Consider the following 27,369-nt stretch of genomic DNA (forward strand, 5'->3'; position numbering starts at 1 on the left):
AAGGTCGCACTGTGATGTTGAGCCTATCCTTCAGAGAACCTTCAGGGAATATTTAGGGTACTGTGTGTATCCATGGTATCACCACCCACAATGGGGTTGGAGAGGTTTGGGTAGCTGTATTACTCTAATAATTCTGTTCAGGTCTCTGGCCAATAATTCAAGATTTCATTCTTGATGAAGAAAGGCCATGATAGTTTGTGTGCTTCACCTGGAGTAAAGAAATTAGGGAACCGCTTTGGAGGTGGTTCAAAGTAAGTGCCCTAGTTCCTGGGGCACTGCAGCTCAGCCCTTATAAGGCAACAGAGTGCCACTTCCACATGGGCCACTACCAGCAAAATGCCAGGTGCAATTTTAGACATGATCTGGATCTTGGGATGTGGAATTTTGTCCTTAAAATGGGCAGTGACGGTCATATTTTTTATCATAAAAATATAATTTAAAAAATGACTGAATTGGGACCAAAACTAAAATATATTTTTGTCATTAAACTACAACTAAATGGGTAAAAATGAACCCTGCTGGTTATCGTCTGATTGTGAAACACAGCGAGGTTTTTGATGAATGCCTCTCTTTGGAAGTCAAGGTTTTAAAAGAATTGCTCAGTTTCTACTTTCACTTCTGTCCCAGAACCACCTAATCTCTGTGCGTCTGTCTGCACCGGACGAAGGGGCGGGGCAGAGGCGTCACGTCATATCAGCCGCCGCGCTCCGATTGGCTGCCGACTCTCACCCGACACAGCTGAGATTGTTTTCTGCAGAGGAAGCTGCTGTTCTCGTTGGAATGATCAGCCCTTCTTTACTAGCTGAATGAAGCAACACGGCGTGTTTACCGAAGAAGATATGAACAAAACAACGTCATTTGTGTGACTGTTGTAGAGAGCAGGAAAACAAAGCGGGGGGGGGGATCCTGGCTGCATGAGCAGGCGTGGAGGTTTCTGTTTGAATCAGACTCTGAAACCGTCTAAAGAGCAAGGTAAGGGGGCCAGAATCCTGACTAGTCTCACTTCAATCCTTTTTTTTTTAGCATCACCCTAATAAACTTATCTGTCTATTTATGACAAATAGAGCAAAAGTGCCAAATGCCCAGACTAGACGACCACTGCTGGAGCTGCTCTTGTTCACCGAAGGCTGAGACCAAGCATTCGTCCGGAGCGAACTGGTTCGCTTCCAAAGCTGAAGAGATGATGTCCATCATCACCGCGATGCTTGGCAGCGCCTACGGCTCCCTGCACGACGTCCGCACCGCCAACCTCATCCGGAGGGGTCTGGTCCTCTTCACAGTGGGGGCATTTCTGGCGCTGGTGCTCAACTTGCTGCAGATACAGAGAAATGTCACTCTGTTTCCCGAAGAGGTGATGACAACTCTGTTGTCATCTGCCTGGTGGATCCCCCCATGCTGCGGGACAGGAGCTGGTGAGTGGGCCATTCGCTTTATAAAACACTTTCCTACCGTGTGTCAGTGGTTGCTAACTTGGGGACAAAATGATACATTAGCCTTTATACATGAAGAAAAACTAATAATGTATTGAGCGAGTAGGGCGCTTCCTTCTGTTGTTCATTTGCTTGCAGATACATAAGGTTATCATCCACAAGCTACAGTCTAAATTTGGTATGTCAACCAGCTTGTTATCAAAAAACCTGAGTATAGACGCGTAATAGAGATGCCTGCCTTGTGATTGGCTACTCACTACGTGAGGTGTGCGCTCATTGGTTGATGTCATAACGGGTGAGCTGAAGGCCCTCCCTGAAAACCCCGGACACATCCGTGTTTGGCTCCTCCCCCCATGTGCTGCAAGGCAGAAAGAGAAATGAAACAAAAAATGATGGAGATTTTTTTTTTTTGTCTTTTATTTAACTTCATAGTTCCTTGAAAGCGATTTTTGTATTTCCTTTCACGAAATTATAGGAAAAGGCAGCTGCTGTGTAATGCGTTGAATTAAATAAAAGCCATTAAAACGGTTATACATGGGGTTATGTAATCTAAAATAACAAGCAGAAATAAACAAATTTTCCTTAACATATGTTGGCTACACATTTCTGTTTTAATAAATGTTAAGTCTTCCATGCTGTAAAAGGTTGTTATTATAAATTAGGCTGAGTTTGTGACATAAAGAAATGCACAGGTGGTTATATGTTGGAGATTTCCAGATTCCCTTTGTGTGAACTAGTTAATTAGGACCAGCCATGGGCTAGATGCTTAACAGTAAGCTATTGATTAAGACAGCTATATTAAATTTATCTTGAAAATATATTTGGTGTCATTTTGGTTTAGTACATAAACCTAAGACAAAATGGAAAATAAATATCAGCTAAATTTACTATCAGTTTTCAGGGTTATTTGTTTATTGTCCAGAATAACAAACTATTATATAACAATATATTATATAACAATTATATAGTATAACAAAGTATTTTTTAATATAGATACACATAAGACAACTATATTAGCTAGTTAATTTGATGGGTTCACAGAACTTGTAGATTGTCAACACTGGTTTCCAGACCGCCTTACCTTGACATCCAGGGTTCATGTTAATCCAGTTAGTTTAGTTTACAGACAAATAATTCCCTAGCACCAGATGTTTGTCTTGTGAGGTAAAAGTGCAAGAGCCTTCTTTTAGCCAGCTGTCAGACAGTGTGCAGCGACATGTTGGCAGGTTTTCTACATAGCCTGATAAAATCTTTAACAGTGTTGTGTTTATTTCACGTGTTGTTTACGCCATGTGAGTTCCTATAGTGTTGTTGAAAAGTTGTCCTTACTTCCTGACTTCATTTTGTCCTTTGTTTTTTTTTCTTTCCTCACTTTCTTCCTTGTGTATTTCATTCTTTTCTTAACTCTGTCAATTCCTAATTTGTGTCTTTTTATTCTTCTTGAAACAGAGTGTAAGTATAATGAAATGAATTTTGTTCAGTTTTTAACCACAGAAACAGTGAAGTTCAAACTTGATATTTTTGGCACATTTTAGCTACAAATTTCACTGTATTTTGTTGAGCTCTCACAAATGAAGGAAGATATTGAAGTTCAGATATTTCAGATATTTTGGAAAAACTAGGTCTTGTTTTCCTTACACTTCACCATTATCCTCCAATTTGTATTGATCTTTGTAATAAAATCTTAATAAAATGCATTACAGGCTATAATATAACAATATAAAAGTTAAAGGATTTGAATACTTTCACAGTGCCCTGCATGAGTGCAAATGAGTCACTAAGTAAAACAAAACCATGTTCAGCAGATAATCTTTCCCAGCTTTCTCAGGATTGGCTCACTGTGGGTCACACAATTTTCTGCTTATCTTGTATAATTCAGACCTGTTTGTTCCTCTTTTTCTTTTTGTTGCAGCTGTTATCGGCCTTCTCTATCCCTGCCTCGACAGCCATTTGGGTGAGCCGCACAAGTTCAAGAGAGAGTGGGCCAGTGTGATGAGATGTATCGCAGTGTTTGTCGGAATCAACCACGCAAGTGTTGTATCCTTTCTCAAAGGCCTGATTCCCAAGCCAAGTTCTTCTCAAAAGTTGTAGTAAATTCCTGCAGAGGTTACGGTTTGGACACAACGACCGACTTTAACATTTGTTATTGATGGAACTCGGTCACAATCGGCCAGACAAATATTTGCTTGAGATCACAGTCCTACACATCCTCCCGTTCTGACGTCAATCCGTTCGACTTTGCCCTTAACTTACGCTAACCCAGAAACTAGATTTCGCCAACAATGTTCAGCTCTCCCTGACCCTGGCCGCCTTGTCTTTGGGCCTGTGGTGGACGTTTGACCGCTCCAGAAGTGGCTTTGGCTTGGGCATCACCACCGCCTTCCTGGCTACCGTCATCACACAGCTGCTGGTCTACAACGGAGTGTATCAGTGAGTCAACCAGTTTTCGCTCACAGTGTTGTACTTGTTGGTCCAGAGACAGGAAACCTGGGGGATTTAAGCTGACAGTAAAATTTTATATATAGTCGCACATGCTTAAGCTATAATTGCAGGACTTTTTCAAACTACATGTTCTCTTATTAACCTACTCAATATATAATATACAAACATATACACACCATCGTTCTGACAGACTACAAATGAAGGGGAGCAATAAAGCCATAAAGGTATTTATCACCTGACATCCATGCCTTTCCGGCACATCTTCAAAAGAAATCTGCTAGTGAAACTGACTTAAAACTATGTATCTATTTCATTAAAATCAAACATCCCCCGTAAGTGTTTTCCAGTCCCTCTGTAAATTTGTAAAAGTGCATATTTTAGCCTCAAATAGGGGTTTCAGACATTAACTAAAATCCTCCATCAACAACATTTTCTGAAACCTACACTGTATGAGGCATTGTAGTTGGGTAATCGCAATTTCGAAACTTTTTGTACTTAACTGCCCCAATCTGCTTATCAAATTTAGCCAAAAAAGGACAACAAAAAAAAGGTCTGTGGACCGTTTTACTGCAATTTAAATGCTTTCTAAATCCAGAACTGCTCAGTTATAAAATCTTAAGTTTTTCTAAAAGCCTTAACAGTTATTTAATAATCCGCTTTATTCCTCTTTTTCAGGTACACATCTCCAGACTTCCTGTATGTGCGCTCCTGGCTCCCCTGCATATTCTTCTCAGGCGGTGTCACTGTGGGCAACATCGGACGGCAACTGGCCATGGTAACATTTGCTGCCTTTTCTTTTGGGTATTTAATTCTGTACGAAAGGTTAAACTTGCAAACTGATGCCTAACGTAACACTTACATCACACAGTTTAAGAATGTTGGTTGTTCTTAGATCAATAAAGCTGCCTTTGATAAAAGTATGAGAACCCTTTGTTTCTGCTATTGATTATCTGTATCAATCCCATTGACCAATCAGAGGCCACTTGGTTGTCAAAGTAGTTTTTCGCTCCAGATGTTTTAGTGGAATACGTCACATTGACTACCAAGCTGAAATTCTGAGATCGCTTTTATTCTGCTGTATTTGCTCAGAATAACTCCACTCCATGTATCTCCATCAGCCTCCATGCCATTCATTAATAAAAACAAAGACTTTTAAAGGGCTCCTATTCGCCACATATGTTTTTTTTAGCAATTATATAGCAGAGCCACAGAGCTCGCTCGCAAATAAAATTGTGAATTGGTTTAAATTTTTTGCAAACAGCATTGCATGCCCCCCCAACCCCCCTTGCTTTTCTGTCATAATTATCCCATCAAGTCAGCTTTGATGTCTTCATTAAGCTAGTGCCTGGAAGCCTCACCTCATTCTGTCTGTAAAGTAAGAGTCCCGTCACTCCCTCAGTTTGACTCAGCGAGAGCGTGAAAGCAGATTAAGAGCTCTTGTTTTTCACAGTCGCTGCGAGGCGCTGAGAGCTAGTCAGGACTCGGCTGACCAGAGGGTCATTCGCTGCTTGTTTTTGTTTGCGATGAGGCCTGTGGAATGCTGGCACAAGTCTGAACGTGGGGGTTTAGTTTGCAGTTTTTTTGTTGTTGTTTTTTTCCCCCTTTTTCTCCTTCTGGTGCTTCGGCTAAGGATCAGGGGGCGAATTAAGTTGTTGTTTTTTGCGCCACCATTTTTTTTTGTTGTTGTTTTCAGAGCATCTTTATTAAGATTCATATGTAAGCCTATTTTTCTAATATATATCCAGACTATAAAGTTCTAAAATACAACATTATCCTTTAGCCCTGTATATTTTAATCGAAAATTCGTATATATAATTTTGCAAGCCAAACGCACAACATTAGCCTATGACTGAAAAGTGACATTAGTCATAGACTTTGATACATTTCAATGTCTCTACTCGTGTATTTGAGTTTGTGTTTTTCGTCTCAGCTGATTGCTTTTCACCTTCGTCTTTCCTCAGGGTGGCGTTGAGAAACCTCACATGGACTGAACTGTGAACTGCACAAGTGCTATAGAGGAAGACCTTAAGTGAAGAACATTTTAAGCAGAAATGGATTAACAGGAAAGGAAGAATGAGAAGGATAACCTGAGAAAAACCGACTCCTTGTTTTCGACTCCATCCTTTGTTCTAATAACAAAGTACAGGTCAATTCTGCCCCATCAGCTAACGTGCCATGCCCTTCGAATCTTCTTGCAGCCAAATGAATCGCCATTCCCGATGTCCTCCATTAGCATTAAGGCATCCTTCGCACTAAACTGGAGGATGGACTTGGCCTTGTTTTGATTTTGTTGTTCATTGTCTCATGTGACAAATGGACACACAATGATTTTGTTTCATGAAGTGGACTCCTGTGTGCGCGAGTGTTTGAGCGTGGATGTAGTACGGTCTTAGCAGAAAAGACTTGACGATTTTGCAAAGATGTCTTGAGATTTTCTTTTTTTTTTTTTTAAACCTGACTGTAATATGGTCATAAAAGGGAAACTTAGTCTGAGTGGGGACACGCCTGTCTTCACTCTTTCATAGAATTGTATTCAGCGATATTGCATGTTCCCCATCAAACCAAATTAAAGTATTTATTTTTAGAAAGTTTTCACTGAACTAGCAGACGCATGTGGGATTCAGATTTAGGCTCTTCGGTTCTTGAGGAATAGTTTGGGAAATTATTTGCTTTCTTTCAAACTTTAACTTTAGCTGAACTACTTTAAATTGTCTATGTAAAAAAAAAAACGCACAAAAAACCCCACATGATTTCTCAAAGGTGAATTTTAATGTACAGTTAATTTAGACTTGCTTTAAATTTTCAAGAGCCTCCTAATTGTAAATGCAATTCATAAGCTCCAGTTCCCTCACCTCATCAAAGTTGGAGCAAAGTTTTTATACGAGGCCTTGCAGATTAGATGCGATATGAGTAAATAGTTGCAGGATTGCTTATTTCTTGCATCAGACCTCGCAGGGTTGCAGATCTGCAGCTGGACTTTTCTAAGAGTTTCTTATTTGGAAATTGCGCTTTGAACATGGGGAGCAAAAATAAATAAATTTGCTTAGCTTTTCTGCAAATGGCAAAACGGGCTTGTTGCTTGGTTAGTTCCAGTAAAAATGAAGATGAGCTTTGCATTTGTTTTCAGGATTTCAGAGGAAAGCAAATGGTTTCCCACAGTGTTGGTTTATGTAGAAGTGGATAGTTGAAATGAAAAGCAAAATGGTGGTATGTAAAAAGTGCCATTGTTCAGAATACTCTATACTAAGAGAGTATAAGCACATGCATTTGTGTTTAAGAGGTACACTGCAAGACATTTGGGGCACCTCATGCAAAACTTGACAGCGTCTTCTTTGATTTTATGTTTTGCTTGTAAAAAAAAAAAACAAAAAAAGAAAAAAAAGTACAATATTGACTTGCAATTGGTTGTCAGTACAATATCTATTTTTTTACAGACTGTATTTTCTATCGTTTTAGATCCGGGCAACAAAAAAACAAAAAAAACAGGATTGTAGTTGAAAGGAAAGGAGAATGTCCCATTAGTATATAACCTTTAGGAGCTACATGTCTCGTAGAATCATGTGATCACGTTCATTTTCCCAGTCACATCTTTAAAAAAACTCACTTCAACAGTTTGGGAACATGCACCGATCAAATGTGTGGGCGAGACATTATTACTTAAGATTTGCAATCTGTGATTGCCTGTGTTTTATAGAATTTAGTGCTTTTGTCACTACAAGGGTTTAGTTTCCTCCTTTGTGTAGAGATATTGTCATTAGTGCTTGTACGTGTAAAAGCATTCTGCCGATGTAATCACACAGGTATTGCCACACTAGACCGACAGTATGTTTAGTGTTTAGGGGTCAAGAGGATTAAGTGCAATCACACCACACATGAGCCGATTATTCTTATTTATTATTATTCTTGACAAAAGGCTTAGAAATAATCTGTGTACATGCAGTGTGAGTTGCTTGGAGAAAAACAAAAAAAAAAAGCAATAACGTCGTCTTTTTTTTTTTTTTTTTTGTCAGATTTCATGCCTTTGGAGTCAACACCAGTGACTCTCACTGGAGACGAGATAAAAAAAAATTCTATGTTGTGTCAAACTGTTGATTGAAGTTCATTGTGTAGCATTATCTAAGGATACCTGATATATTTCTTTTTAAATGTGTTTGGTGGCAGACCGCTCCAAGTGGAGTCTGCATTAATTCAGGTATGCTAAACAAGAGAGGAAGCTTTATTTATTGTATTTTTTTTTTCTTGTGGCATATCACCTTGTTTTGATGTGTTTTAATTCTGTCTTAAATTTGAGCGATGTGTGGTTTTTTTTTTTTTGCTACCTTGAGTTCAAGTGAAAAATAAAAAAAAACCTGACAATATCTGTGTTGTCATTAGAATCATGAAGGGTTGAAAGAATGAGTTTTTTATATTTGAACAATTTAATACTGAAAATAAAGTAAGCAGAAAATGTAGTTTTCACCCAATAATTTTAGACAAAAATCTGATGACATAAGTGAAAAGTCATGATTATTATTTTTATTATTTCGAACATAATAGACATAAAATCACACACATGAACAAGGAATGCAAAAGACATTTTTGTACAATAATCTTAACATGCTCAGATGATTTCTTGTATGGTGCAGATACCGTCTAATAATTGTGGTTCTACAAATTACACACACCACTTTGCTCTTTTCGTAATTACCTAATAATTGAATTTTACATCAGATTATTTTTTAAATGGTGATCTGAGTGCATTTTCTTATTTAAAAAATACTATAAGATAAGTTGATTCTTTAAAATGAAGTAAAATATTAATTTGTATTGTAGTAAAATAATCTGTCTTTCCAAATTAATCACCACTCTCAGTGCCAGTAAACCTTGAAAATTCACCTCATCTTCACTATTTAACAAAAGATAGTTCAGACTTCATGGGCTTGTACAGAAGAAGCATAGATTCACAGCTCAGATTGATAAATCTTCCAACAGCATAACTATTAAGTCATGCACTTCACAAACCTGCTAGAAGAAAACCACGTCTGTAGTTCTCCACAGACCTGGGCACAGAAAGTGGAGGAAGGAGATTTAGTCAGATGAGACCAAACCTGAACGTTTTTCTTTGCATACATGTTTGGTAAAAAATTTCAATACAACATGGTGGTGGCAGCGTCATGAAACGGAACTTGGCCAGAGTTGATAAAATAAAGACGCGGTTGCAGCTACATGAAGGAAAACGGCAAAAGACTTCAGGTTGGGGTGTAGGTTCGCCTTCAGGCTCTTTACACTATTCTATTTTTCATAGAAACAATCAAAAATCACATCCTTCTCCTTACAAAGCAGTTATGAGTTTTTGCTTGCACGTCAAAGATTTTTAGTTTCACAAGTTATGAAAAACACATCTTGTCCTTCAGAACAATGGAACCATTTACACCACAAATGTTACACAGGGAAGCTTTTATTGAATCCCGTTAGTGGTGAGCTATACAAAACAGCTACAGTTTGCAACTCACTGATTTTAAACAGTTTCTGAAATAAAAGTTAAAAGACAAAAAAAAAAAAAAACACCTCTTCCATTGTTGGTGAAAACACCACTAACCCAAACAGTTTTTACTATAGCTCGTTGAATTTACTGAAGTCTCAGTCTATATCAGAATTAAGCTGTCTGGGGAGCTGGTGACTGTCTCTGCTGCCACGGCGAAGCTCAATGGATGAGGACGCTCTTTTGTCCCTGCGCTCTGTCAGTCCCCAAAGCCACCATGATGTCTTTGGCTGCATCTTCCTTCTCCTTCCTCTTCTTTGTGGGACCATCACCAATGAGCCAAATAGACCTGAAACTGCTGCCCTCCCACTTGTGTGTCACTAGGATCATAAGAGACTGCCCCTCCTGCTCTTCCTGCCTCTGTCTGCCCCATCCCAGAACACGCCTTTCTGCAGGGCAGCCTTCTATTTATACCTAGTGGGGGACTGACAGTTAACCTTTTGCACTGGGGGGACATTTCTGGGAGAGCAGCCAATGTCTGGAAGCTAGTCTGAATAAACCCTCTGTCTATTTATCTAGGTATCTATGTATGTAAGTCTGTCTGTCTGTATATAGATAGATATATATATATATATCTAGATATAGACATATATCTAGATATCTATGTATACATATACAGTATATAGATATCTATATATGTGGCAATGATCCAGCGCCACCCGCCCTCTCTCCCTCCTCTAAGGAATGGTAATTGGCTGACTTTCAGCCTCTTTTTATTTACAGTCACAGCAAACTGAAAGACTCCATTAAGGCACCTTCTCTCTGCCAACAGCACCACCACCCTACCCCCTCCTCACTCATAAGCTCGATCCTTCCTCTAGGGCACTGAGACGGGCCTGGCTGGGCCCCGATCTGATCTATCGGTTTGCCCCTCTCTAGCTCTGTCCTGGCAGACAAACACCGACCCGAGTTGCATTCTGGTGGCTTTAACCCTTTAGCTCTGAAAGTAGATCTGCCTTTGACTGTTTTATTTCACACTTCACTTTTATGTCTTAAAAAAACCTATTGTTTTGAAACAAATACGGAATGGAGTCAGTTATTCGAACGGTCTCTCTCATCCAGATGGCCCCAGCTGAGGTGAGATCAATCTTTATTGATTGGAGGGGAAGGAGTTGCAATAAAGCAGCAACAACAAGATAGAAACATCCACCAGGCAACGCATAAATGAACAAAAACGTACAAATGTGTAAAAAGAAAACGAAGAAAAAGAAGGTGGAAGTTTGCATGAATTGGACATTGCTTTTGGGCTTTGAATGATTGGTTTGAGCTCCTTCTTTGGAGGAGCGCAACATACAACTTCAATGGTTGTGAAAGAAAACTATCAATTTATTGTGTTACACAGGTTTAAATATAACCTTGCACCCCTGCTGATATTTAGTTGAATGTTCTATAACAGGTTATTGCAAAACTAAACAGCTGAAATTCTTACTGGACATTTGATCTCTTGATTTCATGCTATCCAAAGCCAGTTTTGATATATTGTTAGGGATTATGATTCACAATTTCCTCTTGTGGCCACAGAAAATTTAACAGAACCTCAGAATAACACTACCACCACCGAGCTCGACACTTGAAAATATTTTTTCTTAGTGGCCAAATAGTCCAATCATTATGTCATTCAATTAAAAACACAAGCTTCTCCAGAAACTATTTGACTTATTTGTGTGGACAGCTGCTCTTTGTTGACCTTAGAGGTGTATATATTGCAACAGGTGGTTATTCTTTGGCTTGCTCGATCTCAGTCAGTGGTAATGTCAAACTCCCATTATTGTAATCCCTGATAGTGGTGTTCCATCATCTTCATCTGCTTTCAGGGTCCTAGGTTGCTCTTAAACACCCGACCAATTTCATTTCCTCTGACAGTGAGGCTTTGACTCCGATGGTTGAACCTTGGACACAGCTGGGTGTTTTGGCAGGAAGATGATAATTCCAAATACAATTGTAAATAATAATTAATACACAACATATACATTGTTCATTTTTACTAAGTAGCCTTGATTAAGGAGTTATTGAAATCTATAAATATTACTTAGCAGCTTTCCCATGTGAAACTATCAATGTTCCATGACAAAAAAATATATATAAAACTGTTTAAAATAAAGAAAAACAAAGTGACAGAAATAATTAAAAGCAAATACACAGGGATATTTAAAAGGTTCTTAATGAAAACAATGTTTAAATAAGAATCTCTTCAGTTGCTGTTTTTATGAAACGTGTGAACATGTTTCAAAAATTATCAGCAGATTCAATGTTTCTCCTCTACACAAAGTCATTTAAATTGAGTTTAACACATATTAACACTAGTAGTTGTAATATTTGTTCTGTTTCCTCATAATTATCTTATTGTTGTTTTACTTTTGTGCAGCACTTCAGCTGCTATGTCATATTTTACGTGCTTTAAAAATAAAGTGGCATGTTATGGTGATACATTAAAAAGTGAACAGATTTTTTTTATCCATAGTTTAACTTTTGTTTTTCTCTCCCTTGTCTGACACAAGGGAGAGTAAAGCTAAAGATCCCTAACGTGAGTACTAAACTCCGTAGGCATACTTTCATATTTATATAAAACATGTTTTATATAAACATATATAAAATATGTGGAAAACAACTCACAACTCTTAAAACTCACATATTATTAAGTGTACATTCTACGTCACTTCAAGTAAGTTTTAAAAAGTAAGTTAATTTAATGAATGCTTTAAATCAGCTTTGGTCACAAATTTGTGACCTTTTCTTGAAAACCTTCCACTCGACATTTTTTCTTTTAACCCACTGTGATTTTGAGAACTTCTCAAAAGCCATCTAAAAATGTTTTTGCAATAAAGCACAAACTACATATTATAAGGAAGCTTTGCCTCCAAATAAAGTGAAGAAATTGTCTTTCATGTTACCACCAGATGACAGTGTTTATCCTCTCAGCCAATCTGGACAAGACATCGGTGGACCCCTAGTGGAGGGACAGGGAACTGAAATGTCTTAAAAAAGCTTTCTCAAACCAGCAGTTCTTCAACATTTTTTTTCTTATAATTCAAGTGTTCTTTGTCTTTATAAATCATAAAATGAGTGCTCTTCTGTAATCTGAGAAAATAAGCTCTAAAGTGTTAAAATTGCATGTCCGAGTGAAGAAAGCACATTGATAACTTAAAAGATTTATATATAATTTCCTTAAAGTCTGATGAGCATACATTTTTGCATTTGAAAAAGATGCATTATTAAGTGGCAGCAGGAATATTATTGTTGGAATATTTATCTGGCGCTGCAGCGGGCAAGCTGAGTTACATGCATGATGGAAAAGGTCAATGAAATAGATTGAGAGTGGAGAAAATCCTTGCACACTCTTATTTCTCCGCCAAAAGGTCTTCGGCAGCATTAATGTGCTGCTCCCTCTGATAGATAATGAAAGATTGCGTGTATGTATAAGTGATGGAGGGAGAGAGGGGAGGAAAGTGAGGAAGGGGGCCGTTTAGGTCTACTGAGTCTTCATTACACCAGAGCAGAGTCCACTCCTGTCCTTTGCCCTCGCTCATTGCCTGTGCCGGCCAGGAATAATGAATTACAGTTGATGCCATGGGAGAGAGGGAGGAGGGTGAATGACTGGAGTCCATTTTAGATCAAATTACGTCTCAGATCCCATTCAAATGGCAGTCTCAGGCTGCTCTTTGGCTTCTCTGTGTACCCCTGTCTGCAGGGTAAATGATCCGTTCACACCTCTTTTCCAGCATTTTTAGAGGCCATTATTTCCACTTTTCCTGCTTTGCTCCATGGTAAATTACCCAAAAATAAATAAAACAAACAAACAAAAAAAAAAAAAAACACTGATACAGCATCAACTTTAAAAGGATAAACAGCCATCGTCGTGATCATCACGGTGGAGTGGAGGATTTATCAGTTCAGTCAGCGAGCTCAGCCACATCCATGTTGCTTTCCTCCTCTTCCTTCTGCAGGACAATAATAAAAATGACAGCGTAAACCTGTAGTGATGCCACATTATGCATGCCATCCAAGCAAATTCTTGCCAGTGTAAATTAAACACACCTAGAGCATCTCACAGCACCGATCGGACTCTGCGATATCAGCCAGGCCAATGACGTTGAAAATTAATGGAATAAATCAAGATCCATTCCACTATCTGTCTCGAAGTCGACCAATTTTAGGAACTCAACGACAGAAAGGTTAATAGTAGAACGCGGGTCGACAAGCTCAAAATTTACTTTAGAAGAAATCAGAAAGCAAAGAACAAAAGAGAGAGAAGTTGTTTTGTTTTTTTTATTGGAATTTAACGTGCTAGACCAACACAAAGTAGAGGACAATTGCAAAAGGAAATTAAAAGGATGGATGATTTTTGATTTGAGGACAAGTGTGACATACATACATTTATGTTAAGTTCCCAACACCTTGTTGAACTGCCTTTCCTGTAACTACAGCTGCTGTTATTTTTTAGGATATTTTTTAGGCACTGGAATTGTTGCCCAGATAGCTCAAGCTCAGTCAAACTAGACAGAGAAGCATATGATAACAACAATATCTGAGCCTTACACATTCGAAATCAAATTTTAGTCAGGACTTTGACTGGACCATTCTAACTCTTGAACACGCTTTGGTCTGGCTTCATGTTTACTCTGCAGTCTTTTGCAGCCTCTGGCAGGATTTCTTTCGGTATTTTTGGACTGACTGCAAGAGAAAAGCATCCCCACATTATAAACATTATAATACTGCCACTACTGTGTTTAGTCATGATGAGACAGTGTTCTGGATGTTTTAGACCAGGAATAATGTTTCGTACGTTGGCAAAAAAAAAAAAAGTTTTGGATCCGAGTGCCTGCCTGTTCTCTAATGAACCTCCAAGGTCGTAAGGGACCAGCAGTAGGTATACTGACATGAACTCAATGACAGGCGGACTCCGTTTGAAAAGGTGGATTTTTAGGACAAGCTGTTGCTCTGGATTTTATGTGTGGGGAACGAGAATATAAGGGTTGGACATAAATTCACACCACACTATAGATTTCTATTTAAATATTTTCTGTGTCGTTTCCGTTCCTTGCATTAGTACCTTATGTTGGTTATCCCAAAATGAGCCCCAGTAAAATACATATTTAGCATTAGTTATAAGTGAGAACAGAGCACATTCTAAATATTTGTAAGGCTTCCACAATAAGTCTGTGTTGTCATTTTGAATAATGTAAATCAATGGACACTTAATGACCTAGTCAAAGCTTGCAGCTTCACCCACAAAGGTCAGTGTTTGCCATGTACTGATTACTCTGTGTGTGTGTGTGTGGGCAGACCTGCTTTGAGCTTCTCAGCTGAGAAACGTTCAGAGTTGGCATGGCTGAAAGTTAGTGCTGCGGTGCTGACGAGCCCGACGAGCCCGTGCTCCCGATAAGTGACAAATTCACAACATATCCGCGATGTGGGGGGTAAAAACAACTCAGGTGCGGCAGCGTGGGAGGGAAGGGGAGAAAGGAACTTGGGCGCACATGGCACTTTCAGGGGAGTCCGGCACTATTTTGGCGAGTTTGACTGCAAAGGGCGCGGTGCCACACAGGAAGAGGGGTCGGGTAACCGCTCCTGGCTGACCTCCTTTATCTATAATTAAAGCTGGGAGCTGAGCGCAAGGACATAGCTTAAATTGTTTTCTCGCCTTTAAAAAAAATAAATACATAAAAAAATGTAGATAAAGCAATGCTTTTTAAAGTTTACATAAAGGTTTTTCAACTTCAGGTACACTTTTAAAACTCACTTTCGGGGTCTCGTTTTTTGTGCGTTCTTTTGCAGGCTCATGTTTGAGCGATTTTCTTTTTAGAAAAGGACTCGTCACGCTGCGCGACAAACGTTGACTGTGTTTTGTGTTGCACGCACCCGTCAGGAGAAAGTCGAAAAGGCTCTCTGTCAACTTTACGCGAGTTTCATGTTATTGCATTTTTCCTTGTATAGAGGCTGGTTAAACTCTCAGAGCAAGAAATCTGTGTTTACTCTGCAGCAAGTGCTCTCCACCTGTCCATCTCCCACTTGTTCCTCCCTCCCTGGCATGTCAAAAATCCAAAACATCCCAGATTTGGCCCGCACAAGAGAGTGGAAGATCCACAACTTTTGAGGGATGAACGCAAACTACAGCGCACAGGTGCTGCTGCTTTGATGATTTTTGGCATTGCACGCTCTTTTCTTCCAACTCTTTCTTTGTTTTTTCTCTCTCTTTTAAATAATTGTCGGCAAGTTAACTCTTTTTGTTCCTCTCCAGGTAACTCTGGAACAATCGGATGGCGGCTTGTTTGTTCTGGGTAGAATGGGAATGTAAAGTCTGGAAACTTACAGAAACAGCCACTGCGGACAGAGCATTGATTGGTGTCAGGAGTAAAAACTCCGCACTGAGAACTGCAGACCTGTAGTTCAACGGGACGAGCCAGGGGCCTGGCACTAGTAAAGCATCGCAGACATAGCTGCTCTTTGAATATGAATATGAATATGCATTATACTAATGGAGGGGATCAAAAGAAAAGTGCGTCTATGTAAAAAACAAACGTTTCATGTCATTATTATCTTATTTTAACAGCAAAACATTCATGAAATACTTCTTTGTTGCTTAGAAAGTTGCATGTGGGTTAAAAGACGAGAGATTTGAACGTACGTTTGACTTATAAAAATAAAACAAGACAGATTATTTTGGGGGGAATAAATGCGGGACAATTTATTTACTTATGCATTAATTCACTGCAAGCAATCTTTGTTTATTTGTGTACAGAGTTTATTTACTTACTCGCATATTTATGCTTTTCGTTTAGGTGCAATTTATTCATGAAATCCAGTTTGATTCCTATGGGTTCAGTATCATTTCATTCGTGCAAATTTTATTTATGACTCAATACATATAAAGTCGCAGTTTTACGTAAACTAGCGACTGACGCTAGTTTGTAAAACTGTGACTTTAGTTTGTGACACGCTTTCTTTCCAAAACGATGAAGGAGAGGAGTGGAACCCTTCAATAACTTGATCAATCACAAAATAAACACATACACTTTAAAAAAAAAAAAAAAAAGCAATTATTGACCATCAGACGGGGATTGCTGCCCACATTCGTGCAGCTTTCAGAGCTTCGCTGATGGAAACTCAGGCTGCATTCAATTAGCCTTCATCTAATGTAGCTGAGGCCCTAATTGCGCTCAGGGTGGTAGTTGTTTGCGCTAAGCCCCGTTTGAGGCTTCTGTTGAGAGAAGTAGAAGAAGTAAAAGAAGAAGAAGAAGAAGAAAAAAAGAACAATCTCAATTCAAATGAGACTTATCTACGCCACAACGATCAGACGGATTAAGACTTATTAAAACCTATAAAGGGCTAAAAGCAGAAGATTCCACAGATACAAAGTCCACAGCGTGGCGACTCTAGAGGATTTCTCTGTAATCGCGATGAAATTACGAAAAAAAAAAGAAAATAAAAATACAAACAAATTATATAGACATCATGTAGCTGCAGTGCAATGTGCGAGGAATAAATAAAAGGGGAAATGATTCGTGTAAAGGCAAATATTTAGTCAAAAAAGGGTCATCATAATTTAGGCAATTTGGAGAACCCATGCAATAAGATTCAATTATTAACTGCTTAATAGAACTCAAAGCATCTGGATTGCTTTACGATGTTTAACTTCCCTTTCAGATCTCCTTTGTTTTGTCTTATTTTCACATTTTAACAGGTGTAAATCTCATCTTAAAAATGTGTCAGTTACCGACTGACTTTTTTTGTTTCTGTTTCCACTCTTACATCCCGTCTTTTAACCCACTCTTAGCTTCTAATATTTTCTATGTCAATGTTCATGCTCTTGGGCGACCCAGGATAAGAAAAGAAAGAAAGAAAAAAAAAACAGGGGGCAGCCGGCTTCCAGACCTTAAAAAAAGTGAAAAAGGGAGGGGGGAAAAAATCATACAGGATCATCAAATAGAAGAGACGTGCTTTCAGGTTTTTGAAAGGACATAGGAAGCTGGAGGATTTGGTGCGACCCCTGCGATGGTGACATAGCCGATATCTTAGGGGACCCCCATTCATCTGGAGGCAAGGATGATGACCGGGAAGAAGGAGGGATGGGTGGATAGGGGGGGACGGGGACGGTGGGGCCGCATCTGCAGAAGGTCCCCACCGCCCTCTGATCAGTGAGCTGGCACACATCACGGCGTCCATTCACAAATCCTCCTCCTGCGCGTCACCTTTTGTAGTACTCCATAGTACTGACGTATACGACAATCCTACCAGGAGAGATTCGGGGGGTGGGTGGGAGGACGGGGTGGGGGTGTGTGTGGAATGAAATAGGTTATAGGAACTCAAGGACAGGGCACATGCGCACAACGCGCGCGATTGATTTATAGGCGTAGGGAGGGGTGATATGTCTACGTGCGCGCGCGTGCACGAGTCAGGAAGAGGGAGGGGGAGTGGAGCTATATGTGGATGTTGCCATATACATTGACTACATGCAGGGATACATAAGTTTAAGCTTTGTTGCTTTGTCTTCACAAAATTAGAAAAATATTCTATGAAAAACAGGTAAAATACGCGCGCACATTATATATATATAGGCCACACACGCACACATTCCAGCGTATGGAAACAGTGCAAATAGAGGTCGTATTTGTTAGTGTGGACTTCTGGAATGGAAACAAGCAAAGCATTTCAGTGTATGATTAGTAAATAGAATGTTTATTGCAAAAAATACAAATACATATATATTATTTTTTAATGCATGGGTTTGCTCCATGCGCAGCTATCAAGAAATTTAAGCGGCTGCAGGGCCTGCAAGGACGTGATGTTTTCGTTCAACATGTGAAATCGTTGCAGACATCGAGGCCTATGACTGGTATCCATAAACTAGGTTTCCTCTGCACCACAGCAACAGCTGCATGGCTCTTTGTTAAAAGCGTAAACAGTCAAAACAACAAGAAAACTAGCTTTAAACAAAAACCTTTGCCCAAACTGCACATGTTTTAACTATTTATTGCACATTTAGGTGGAATGCAAAAGACATAAGCCTTACTGCACTTTTGGAGTGCACAAAGGCAACCGGTTTGACAACAGAGTTGGCGTACATTTATTTATTTGCAGGATGGTTTTGCATGAAACAGCAAAAATCCTAATTCAAAGTACCTCACAAAACCAAACAGCTGTAAGAAAACACCTCAGCCTTTTATAGCTTAAAAGGCGGTAAAGTAAAATAAGGGATTCATTTGCGATCCCTTAACCAGACAGGAAATTAGCTGGTTAAGGGGAGTTGCAAAAATCTTGCAACTCGAGTAAAAAAAATAAATTAAAAAAATTAAAAATTAAAAAAGCTGATAATTTCATAAACTGGTGAAATAGTCATTTTTGCTGCATACCATTAAACGCGGGCAACTTAACAAAAAAAAAAAACATGATATCGCAGTTAATTTTCAGTTTTCCCTTAACAAAGCGGACAATAGTGACCACGATGGACGCTTGTCTGCCAAAAATGAACATATAAAAGAATGATTGCATCAAAGTGACTATTTTTACCTGTTTTTCGGGAACAAAAATCTTCTAAAATTTCCCGAGCTTTACTATCTGTCCTAGACTCGTATATTTTTTTTAATAAAAAATAATTTTTATAATGTTTTTCTGCCTTTTTCAGGGATAATACGACTTTTAGGGGGGCTTGGTTGAATAATATGTAATATATTGTAATGCACAAAAGGCCTCCCCATTCTAATTCAGAGTCTGCAATGGTGTCATTTCCTCCAGACGCCCCTGGTTTTTTGCTGGGGAGGTTAGAGGCCAAGCCCAGGCGGTAGCGGCCTGTCTGTGGACCCATTGTCTGCTGCTTATTTAGCGCTCAACATTAATCTGCGCTTCCCCTCACAAGTGAGAAACAATCGCAGCGTGAGAGTGGCCTGTCTAATTACACCTTTCACTCTCAACTTGCCACTGTTTGGACTGGACGCACAGAAGCGGTGGGTCGTGGTCAGGTAATCAAAATCCAAATGTTTGAGGTTCGGAAATAAGATATGCATTTTTAACTTCACGATGAAGCTATTGCTCTAATATTGTTTAAAAAAAACTAAATACTGGACACATATAAGTTAGCTAAAAAAAAAAAACAATTGCAAAAATAACAATACCTGTACTCTTTATAAACAAAGCAGCAATCAAAAGGGCGAAAGCATAAAATGCGATTTTTTTTTTCCTGCAAAGCTAGCCAAATGTGACGAGAGTAGTTTCATATGCCAAAATTTCAAATAGAAACAGCTAATATTAGAAAAAAAAACATTCAAGCAATAATAAAACAATGCTATAAGATCACATCCATCAAAGTAAGCACAAAACATGTCAAGCCCAAGGTAGCGTTTTAGAAAATATACACGTTCCCCAAATCAAATTTGCAAACAAAAATAAAAGAGGAAAAGATGTTTAAAAGCACAACGCACGCATTTTGATAGTAAAGAATTAACTCAGTCACTCTCACCGCCGCTCTTTCTGCAGATTCCACCTTATTGACGCAAACCGTCCCGGCTCCAAAACGCCAGAGGAGCACCGTCCGTCCTCACTGATTGGGGGAGAAAAGCACAGAAAACTCGGCTTTGGAGGTGGTCAGCAAAGTTACTCAAAGTTTTGTCTTTGGCGCGACTCCGGATCCCGAGCGGCGCGCACAAAACAGTTTGTTTGCATCACTGATTTCTTTTAAAGGGATATGGACCCTGTTCTGGGGCGACCGCAGGCGTCACGGCAGGAGAAAGCAATCACATTTAAAATACTAAAAGCACATCAGTGTTGGCTATTCTGGCCATCGTGCTTTAATTATCACGCTTTTTTTAGTTGCATATAATGAGATGAAGTGACGCCATTTCGCAGGAAACAAACACATATAAAGAAAAGTCGTTAAGTTCAATGATCTAGTAAATGTTAATATAGTGACATGATGGCTTAGAAATCCAATATTGTTTTACTTCATCTCCAAATGTTGATTTTTACGCATAATCCACACCAGATTGACTTTATGTAAAGCGTTTTTGTTTAAACTATAAACATCTTCATTTTACCACAACTGTTACAAGTGGGCCTAAATTCAACAAACAGCACCTCACTTCTACGTTATACACCAGGATATGTTGCATCCCCCCATAAATAGGTCAGGTGCAGAATTAGTTTTGATTTAGGCACATTTTCAACTGTTAATCAGCTGATGAGTATTTCTAATTTTCATCTACAAAAGTCGCCATAATTAAACTTCACATCATTCATATATGTTCTGGGGCATATTAAACCAATGAAAATCCGATTTCCTTGTGTGTTATTGAGATTGTTAAACCCCGGGGATCCTCGTGGCTGAGCATGTCAACCCTACCGTTGTTTTTGTTTTTCTACTCACAATGCACATTTTCTCAAAGTCCTGAGAAAAAATAAAGTACAACATGTCATGAAATACTGGGTGTATCTGTGTGCATGCACCGGATTCAAATTAGGCTTTCCACCTCGTACATGTTCAGGGCTCTTCCCCTTTTACTAGGGCGAGGATGGGGCGTTTGTAGACTGCTCCGTAGTCTGCGTCATGTGGCCCAGTTTCTGCCGTCCTATTGGTCAGAGGCACGTGTCTGGGAGGAGGGTGGGAGAACGTCACTCGGGGGGCTCGCATTGAAAATAAGAACAAAACTCCAGAGTGAGAGTATTAGAGCATCAGTTTAGGAGCCTCTTTATTTACCCTTAGTTTAGTTTAGGTGTAGGCATTCCCGAGGACGCACAAATCGGATGGTGGTATAAATTTGGATGGTGCGCAAATGGCAAGCGCTTTAGCTCTAAGATATCACTTGTAACCCGATTTTAAGGGAATATATGAGACAAATTATGCTTTTCTCAAAGGACACTACGGCAAGGCTTTGCGTGGTGTCCAAGGCACTCACTGGTATCTGAGTTTATTTATTTTACCCGTGCAGTTTTTTGGGGGGTAATTTCCCTCAAAGTTCTTCGCAAAATTTATTTCTGCGGAGGGAGCGACAAAGGGGTTAAAGAGCATAAAGTGGGGGAAAGTGAATCAGTATGGAAGAAAATGATCACGGCAACAGAGATGCGGTGGAGCGACAGGAGTCCGCGGATGAATCCAATAGAGCCATCCTCCCCCTGCTACAGGCGCCGGGGAACCTGCAGATCCCGCACCGGGTCACCAATTTTTTCATCGACAACATCCTCCGGCCGGACTTCGGACGCAAGAAGGACGTGAGCGCTCACCGCGATGAGAGCAGCCCAGCGTCGCGGGAGAGCCGCGGCAGCCCCGCCGCCCCTCAGACTGAGCCGGTGGGCAGCACTGTGCCAGCGGAGGGGACCTCCACTCCACACACAGTCACCGGGCCCAAGAAGCCCGCGAAAGCCGCCGAGGAGTCCCTGAAACCGAGCGGGGAGAGCGGAGACCAGTGCCTAAGCTCAGACTCAGACAGTTCCCAAGCCAGTTCCAACCCATCCATGTCGCAGCCCATGTTGTGGCCAGCCTGGGTCTACTGCACCAGATACTCGGACAGGCCTTCTTCAGGTTGGTCACATACTGTTTTACTACATCCCCGTATATTTTCTGTAACCTGAAATACCCCGTAACACTGACCCAGGATGGCTTGACCGAGTTTTAGCTGCAGTAGGGAGAACGATCGCTGTGTAGCGCACAAAGCGGAAAAAAAGACTTTTCTAAATACGAAAAAATATATATATATGTATTTGAACCTCAACCTGCATTCAGATATAGAATTTACACAAAAACGTGGCATCGGGTCCTAACAAACTTAAATAATTTATCTCATTATTATTAAACCTAAAACAGAATTCTCGAACGAGGAGAGTAGGCCTTTTGAGAAAATGAAAACAAAAGAGGATAAATATTTAGTGTCGGCGAGCAGAATTTTTACATTTTTTTTTTTTTTAGCTCTAGACAAGAATATTATTAGTTACACATTTTTAAAACTTTACGCATAGATTGTTTCCCAGTATAGTTATGAAATTTCGAGACTCTAGGAGTATTTTTTTTTTCTTTTTTGCAAGTAAACACAGGCGCGCTGGTTCCCTTCCAGGCGAGGGAAAGCCTTAAAACTAACAATTGATACACTTGTAGAGTCTGATTTTGCTTTCTAAAAGTTAGATTTGGGTTTATAGCAACGTGATTTAATAACTATCGCTGCTCAAGGTGCAGCAGTCAACTTTTTGGTGTATTTATAAACTCCCTGTGATTTAATGTCTCACTGAGAAGTAGACACGTCTTTAAAGATTTTTTTTTTTGGCGTGCATATAAAAAGTGGAGTACAACTTGTTCTCATGCATTATGTAATGCTACACTATAGAGTGGCGCGGGGGGCTACTACCAGTTGCAGGGCTTCAGTTCTCATTCAACATATAGAGTTGTTTCGTTTACGTTTTGGATCAGAAGAGCTAGCAGGCCGTCTTTCCAGGTGAAAAGTGACTGAACGTGTTATGGGAGCAGCTCAGATCCAACATTCTGTTCACGTCCCGTCTGCCAGGGAGTTTTTCAGAAAGTGAGGGAGGAAGAATGAGAGCGACAAGGTAGTGGCAGATAAAATAATTCTTAATTCTTCACTGAGCAACAAAAACACGGATTCTTCTACTTTTCCTGCAGAAATCTGTTAATGTGAGTGCCTAAAAACTAGAGGGTGTCCGTAAATGTTCAATGTGTATGCGTGTGTGAGTGTGTGTCTGCGTTTGTAAGAGAGAGAGAGAGAGCAACAGGGAGGCATGACTGCTTTTGGGAGCTTAAGACAGATTTTAAGCCATTGTTTGCTCTTTTTCTGCAAGTTTTCAGAGCGAAAGATTTGGGTTTAAGTTATTCAGATAATTTTACTTTTGATGTTTTTTTTTTTGTTTTGTTTTTTCTGTTTTACAGAAACACAAACCGAACTGAACACGCACCAGATGAGCATGTTTGTTTACATGTATTTCGGGCGATTAGAATAAATATTCGAGAAAAAAGTGACCTTTTGTTGTGAAGTGTGCTTTACGCACGGATTTTGGGTGCAATCGGTGTTTATTTCCATAATGCAAACTGGGAGAATATTATACAATTCACGTTTTAGTGAGGTAGTTTGGTCGAAACCATAAAAATATGTTCCTGGTGGAGTTGTTTTGGTTCATGTTTTGGCTGGTTTGTGGTTAGTTCGCTGCTTCGACGATTCGTATCCTGATTCATTTCCACACGTTGCCATTTCGTTTTCGCAAACAAACTGTTTTGTATTTAAGCTATTGTAATCTGTTTATTAATCTTTGTAGAAAAGTATTTTCATCAGTGGTGGTGGTAAATGTCCATTGAAACGTTCAAATCTCGAGTAAATTGCTGTTTAATTGTCAATGATGATCTGAAACCATTGTGTTACGCCTCATTTCCATATTTAAATTCTGACTCTTGTTTTGCGCCCGTTGATTCTTATTTAATATGCAAGATTTTGAACCCTGGTTGTACTAAAATAACTTTTATCGAGCTACTGATGGTAATACTAGATAATATGGACAATTCTCTACACTGCAGCTTACTGGGTACGAAATAGCACTTTCTACTACACATTTTGGGAAATAGTTAAATTTCGAACTGACCATATACATAACTCGAGTTTTTGGAGCTTTTATGGACAAAACTAGAAAAGTACAACATGGCAAATGGGCGAAAAAGAAATATCAGCACTCAATTATTGTGACAATTTTTTGACCAATTATTCTTTTATATATACTGACAAACAACTGCTTGTGTTTCTGACCCCCCCCCCCTCCCCCCAACCTCTCAACCCCACTCAGGGCCAAGATCTCGCAAACCAAAGAAGAAATCGACCAGCAACAAAGAGGACAAGCGACCACGGACGGCCTTCACAGCAGAGCAGCTGCAGAGACTAAAGTCGGAGTTCCAGACCAACCGGTACCTGACGGAGCAGAGGCGGCAGAATCTGGCGCAGGAGCTGGGTCTGAACGAATCCCAGATCAAGATCTGGTTCCAGAACAAAAGGGCCAAGATCAAGAAGGCCAGCGGCACCAAGAACAGTCTGGCCTTGCACCTGATGGCGCAGGGACTCTACAATCACGCCACCGTCACGTCGAAAGACGAGAAATCAGACAGCGATTGATTCCCAGAGAAGTAAACAGCAGCCTCCTGACGAAAAAGAACCTATAGTAATCCTATGATAGATTTATATAGAGATTAAAACTCTACTTACAGGAATATTTAATGTTACCACTGCAGATACTTTATCACTCACCATGGATGTACACAATGGCTCCAAGAAACCATAACAAATGAATAGATTCCCTACACGAATTTCTAACCCAACCATAGGCCTCTATAGGTTCCTATGGGAATATTATAGTGATTTTTTTCGTTATATGGGAGGTGTAATCAAGCCTACAATGCAATAATATGATCGAATAAAGGGCCAGTGTATAGCCTTTACCAGCATAAATTGTTTTAAAAAAAAAACAGAGATATTTCTGCAATATCACGTCTATAAAAGATGTATAAAGGTACGTTTTCATTGTTTTTGTCGTCCCCGCCCCCTTCCCGGGGCTACAAATGCTTACACTCTCCATTTTTATAAGCCGTATAAGGATTACTGCTATCCATGATTGTCATCGTGTTACATTTTAACTAACTGGCACTTGACGTTTTTACTTGTCAGTAAAGTGGGAAATTAATAAAAAGAAAAAGAAAAAAAAAGAAAAACTGAAGTCCAAAGAATATTTTTCTGCTGCATCCAGGCTACTGTGAATTTAAATATGCTAACAAGGTTTTTCTAATGCCATGCTCGCTTGGTTTTCTTGGTTGTTTTCTGCGTGCAAAGTGGACAGCGAAATTTGTTAGGGCTAATTGGGCACTGCATTATTATTTTTTTTAATTATTTATTTAATTTTGTCCCCCAAGCGTTGTTGTTGTAATGCAGTTTGTTGGAAGTGACCAGTGGCGTTTCTTGCAGGAATGGCACCCTGGGCGAGGTTGTCCTTTGGCCACCCAATACATGTATAAAAAAGAAAACCCACACCCAAAACCTATTTTACAGAGAATGTTTTTATTATATAATTTAGCAGAATCATTTAGAGATACACATACTGAACCTATAATTGATCTACATTTTTGTGTTGTTATGTTTGTTTAGAACACAAAGAGTTGGGGATGCACCGATCGATTGGCCATACATCAAAATTGCATTTTTTTTTTTTTTTACTTAAACAGCTCTAATCTTTGATCTGCAAATTTGTGTCTGTAAACACATCAACTAGCAGTGTGTACTCTGATGCAGTTGTCTTTGGTTCAAAATCAAGTTAAGGTTAGTTATATATTCTTCATGCATAAATTGCAATAATTTTGTACTGTCAACATTTGCTGTTTGAATTAAGACTACACCTATCAAAGAAGCTGCAAAACATTTTATTTTCTCTTTGATGTGTCTTAGTTTGTTGACATAAAAAAAATCAGAATTCATAAAAATGAGAATTAGCACCTCATACCTCATAGGAAGCAGAATATTGGCCAGAAAAATCTAATTGGTGCATCTCTAAAAAAGGAATCTTTTTTCTCTAAATAGAGATAATACATAAGAATTACAGAAAATATCAGTAGAGATTATTATTATTTTTTATTTTATTTTATTTTTTTTTACCACTAATCATACAATGCTTTTCATAATTTTCTCAGTTTAAGATGTGTTCTTTCTCCTTTCTGTGTCATGGCGCACCCAGACCAGGCAGCCCTGAGGAGATAGCCATATCTCAAAAACCGCCACTGGAAGTGAAAGAGCAAAATATTTTAATTTTCTTTTGTAACTAACACACAAAGGTAGGCCTTGCTTATATGATTATGGTCGTCTCACAGCCTTTAAATAAATGTGCGTGTTCTCTTCATTATATGCCAATGCATCAGTGCAGCTATTATAGTTTAAAATAGCAATATAAATCATTTTTTGTAGCTAAACAAAGGCTATAATGCTGCCTTTTGAGTCACAGAAACAACTCTGTAGCATAAAGACAATGAAGACAACCATTTCTGCGCACTCTTTAGACTTTTACATGCAGGTTGTTGGATGTTCTTGGTAAATCTTTCTCTATTTACATTTTTATTGCATATCCATATATCATAAAAAGAAGGGAACTCCGTCAGTGACTGTATTACAAATCTCTTATCGTTGTTGAAAGGACTTCATATGTGTATTTATATAGATTATATTGAGAAAAAAATCTATCCAATGACCAGTGTTGCTTTAGAATAGATATCTGAGGTGTTTACACTGCTTGTTTATCTTGCAATAACTTCTTTTTGTTTCCTTTTTTGTTTGTTTTTCTTTGTGAATGAAAAAAAAAAGTTTATGGGGCCTTTTTTTGCATGAAAGCTGCAATTTGTTGTACTTTGGGCAAAAACAACTGTGTTTATTAACTTTGGTCTTTATCGACAAAAAAAAAAGTATGATCGAGTTTCAGACTGTATCCATACCAAATTGTGGACTTTTTTGCCTTTTTTTCAATGTGTTTTTTTTTTCCTTTTGTTGTGCATCTGCAAAAAGTGTGTGTGAATAAAAAAAAAAGAAAGAAAAATCCACCAAACAGAAACACACTTTGCCTTAAAAAGTTCGAGTTGGAACTTTTTTTCCTGAAACAGAACTGTGCCGAATCAGAGAAGCAGTGTTACTTCAAATGCAGACTTACTCAAGTTTTAATGCCTTTATGAGAACTGCTGGTACGACATTATGAATTTACTCATCAGCGTATATCTATCTATATATGAACATGTTTAAATGAAATTACAACACAGAGTTGTAGAATACAATGCTATTTTTTATTTTATGTTGGAAGTATTCTTTGGTATAAATGTACATAATTTGTATCATGTATTAATTGTGTAATTAACTGCCTCCTGAAAAGCCGCAAAAGAGTAAATAAAACCTTGGAGATTATACATGAGTAGGTTTCTGGCTCTTTTTGTAGTCAGCTAGTGAACATACATACATAAAACCTTTATTATGTTGGTTT

General features: G+C 39.0%; 2 protein-coding genes and 1 long non-coding RNA gene across 3 annotated transcripts in view; 2 read left to right on the top strand and 1 right to left on the bottom strand.

Moving 5' to 3' along the window:
* Window positions 1-774: 774 nt before the first annotated feature.
* Window positions 775-8,230, top strand: insig1 (insulin induced gene 1). The gene is made up of 6 exons (XM_008396750.3): window positions 775-972; window positions 1,065-1,412; window positions 3,343-3,467; window positions 3,694-3,860; window positions 4,548-4,647; window positions 5,834-8,230. The coding sequence occupies exons 1-6, from the start codon at window positions 915-917 to the stop codon at window positions 5,861-5,863; spliced, it is 828 nt and encodes a 275-aa protein (XP_008394972.1). The 5' UTR covers window positions 775-914; the 3' UTR covers window positions 5,864-8,230.
* A 126-nt stretch (window positions 8,231-8,356) lies between these two features.
* Window positions 8,357-27,369, bottom strand: part of LOC103456903 (uncharacterized) — a 59,893-nt gene continuing 40,880 nt past the window's right edge. Inside the window, exon 10 of the long non-coding RNA XR_014085401.1 lies at window positions 8,357-13,331. This is a non-coding gene — a long non-coding RNA (uncharacterized LOC103456903). The remainder of the gene's footprint in view (window positions 13,332-27,369) is intronic.
* Window positions 19,915-27,300, top strand: en2a (engrailed homeobox 2a). The gene is made up of 2 exons (XM_008403340.3): window positions 19,915-21,901; window positions 24,157-27,300. Exons 1-2 carry the CDS (start codon window positions 21,415-21,417, stop codon window positions 24,477-24,479), a joined length of 810 nt encoding a protein of 269 aa, XP_008401562.1. The 5' UTR covers window positions 19,915-21,414; the 3' UTR covers window positions 24,480-27,300.

The sequence above is a fragment of the Poecilia reticulata genome, chromosome 20 (genome assembly GCF_904066995.2).
Source record: "Poecilia reticulata chromosome 20, P_reticulata-male-v2, whole genome shotgun sequence".
NCBI classification, from domain to species: domain Eukaryota; kingdom Metazoa; phylum Chordata; class Actinopteri; order Cyprinodontiformes; family Poeciliidae; genus Poecilia; species Poecilia reticulata.

Coding starts and splice junctions, on each gene's coding strand:
- insig1 (XM_008396750.3), top strand. CDS start 915: ATGAGCAGGCGTGGAGGTTTCTGTTTGAATCAGACTCTGAAACCGTCT. Junction 1,413..3,342: donor ATGCTGCGGGACAGGAGCTG/GTGAGTGGGCCA, acceptor TTTTTGTTGCAG/CTGTTATCGGCCTTCTCTAT. Junction 4,648..5,833: donor TCGGACGGCAACTGGCCATG/GTAACATTTGCT, acceptor GTCTTTCCTCAG/GGTGGCGTTGAGAAACCTCA.
- en2a (XM_008403340.3), top strand. CDS start 21,415: ATGGAAGAAAATGATCACGGCAACAGAGATGCGGTGGAGCGACAGGAG. Junction 21,902..24,156: donor CTCGGACAGGCCTTCTTCAG/GTTGGTCACATA, acceptor AACCCCACTCAG/GGCCAAGATCTCGCAAACCA.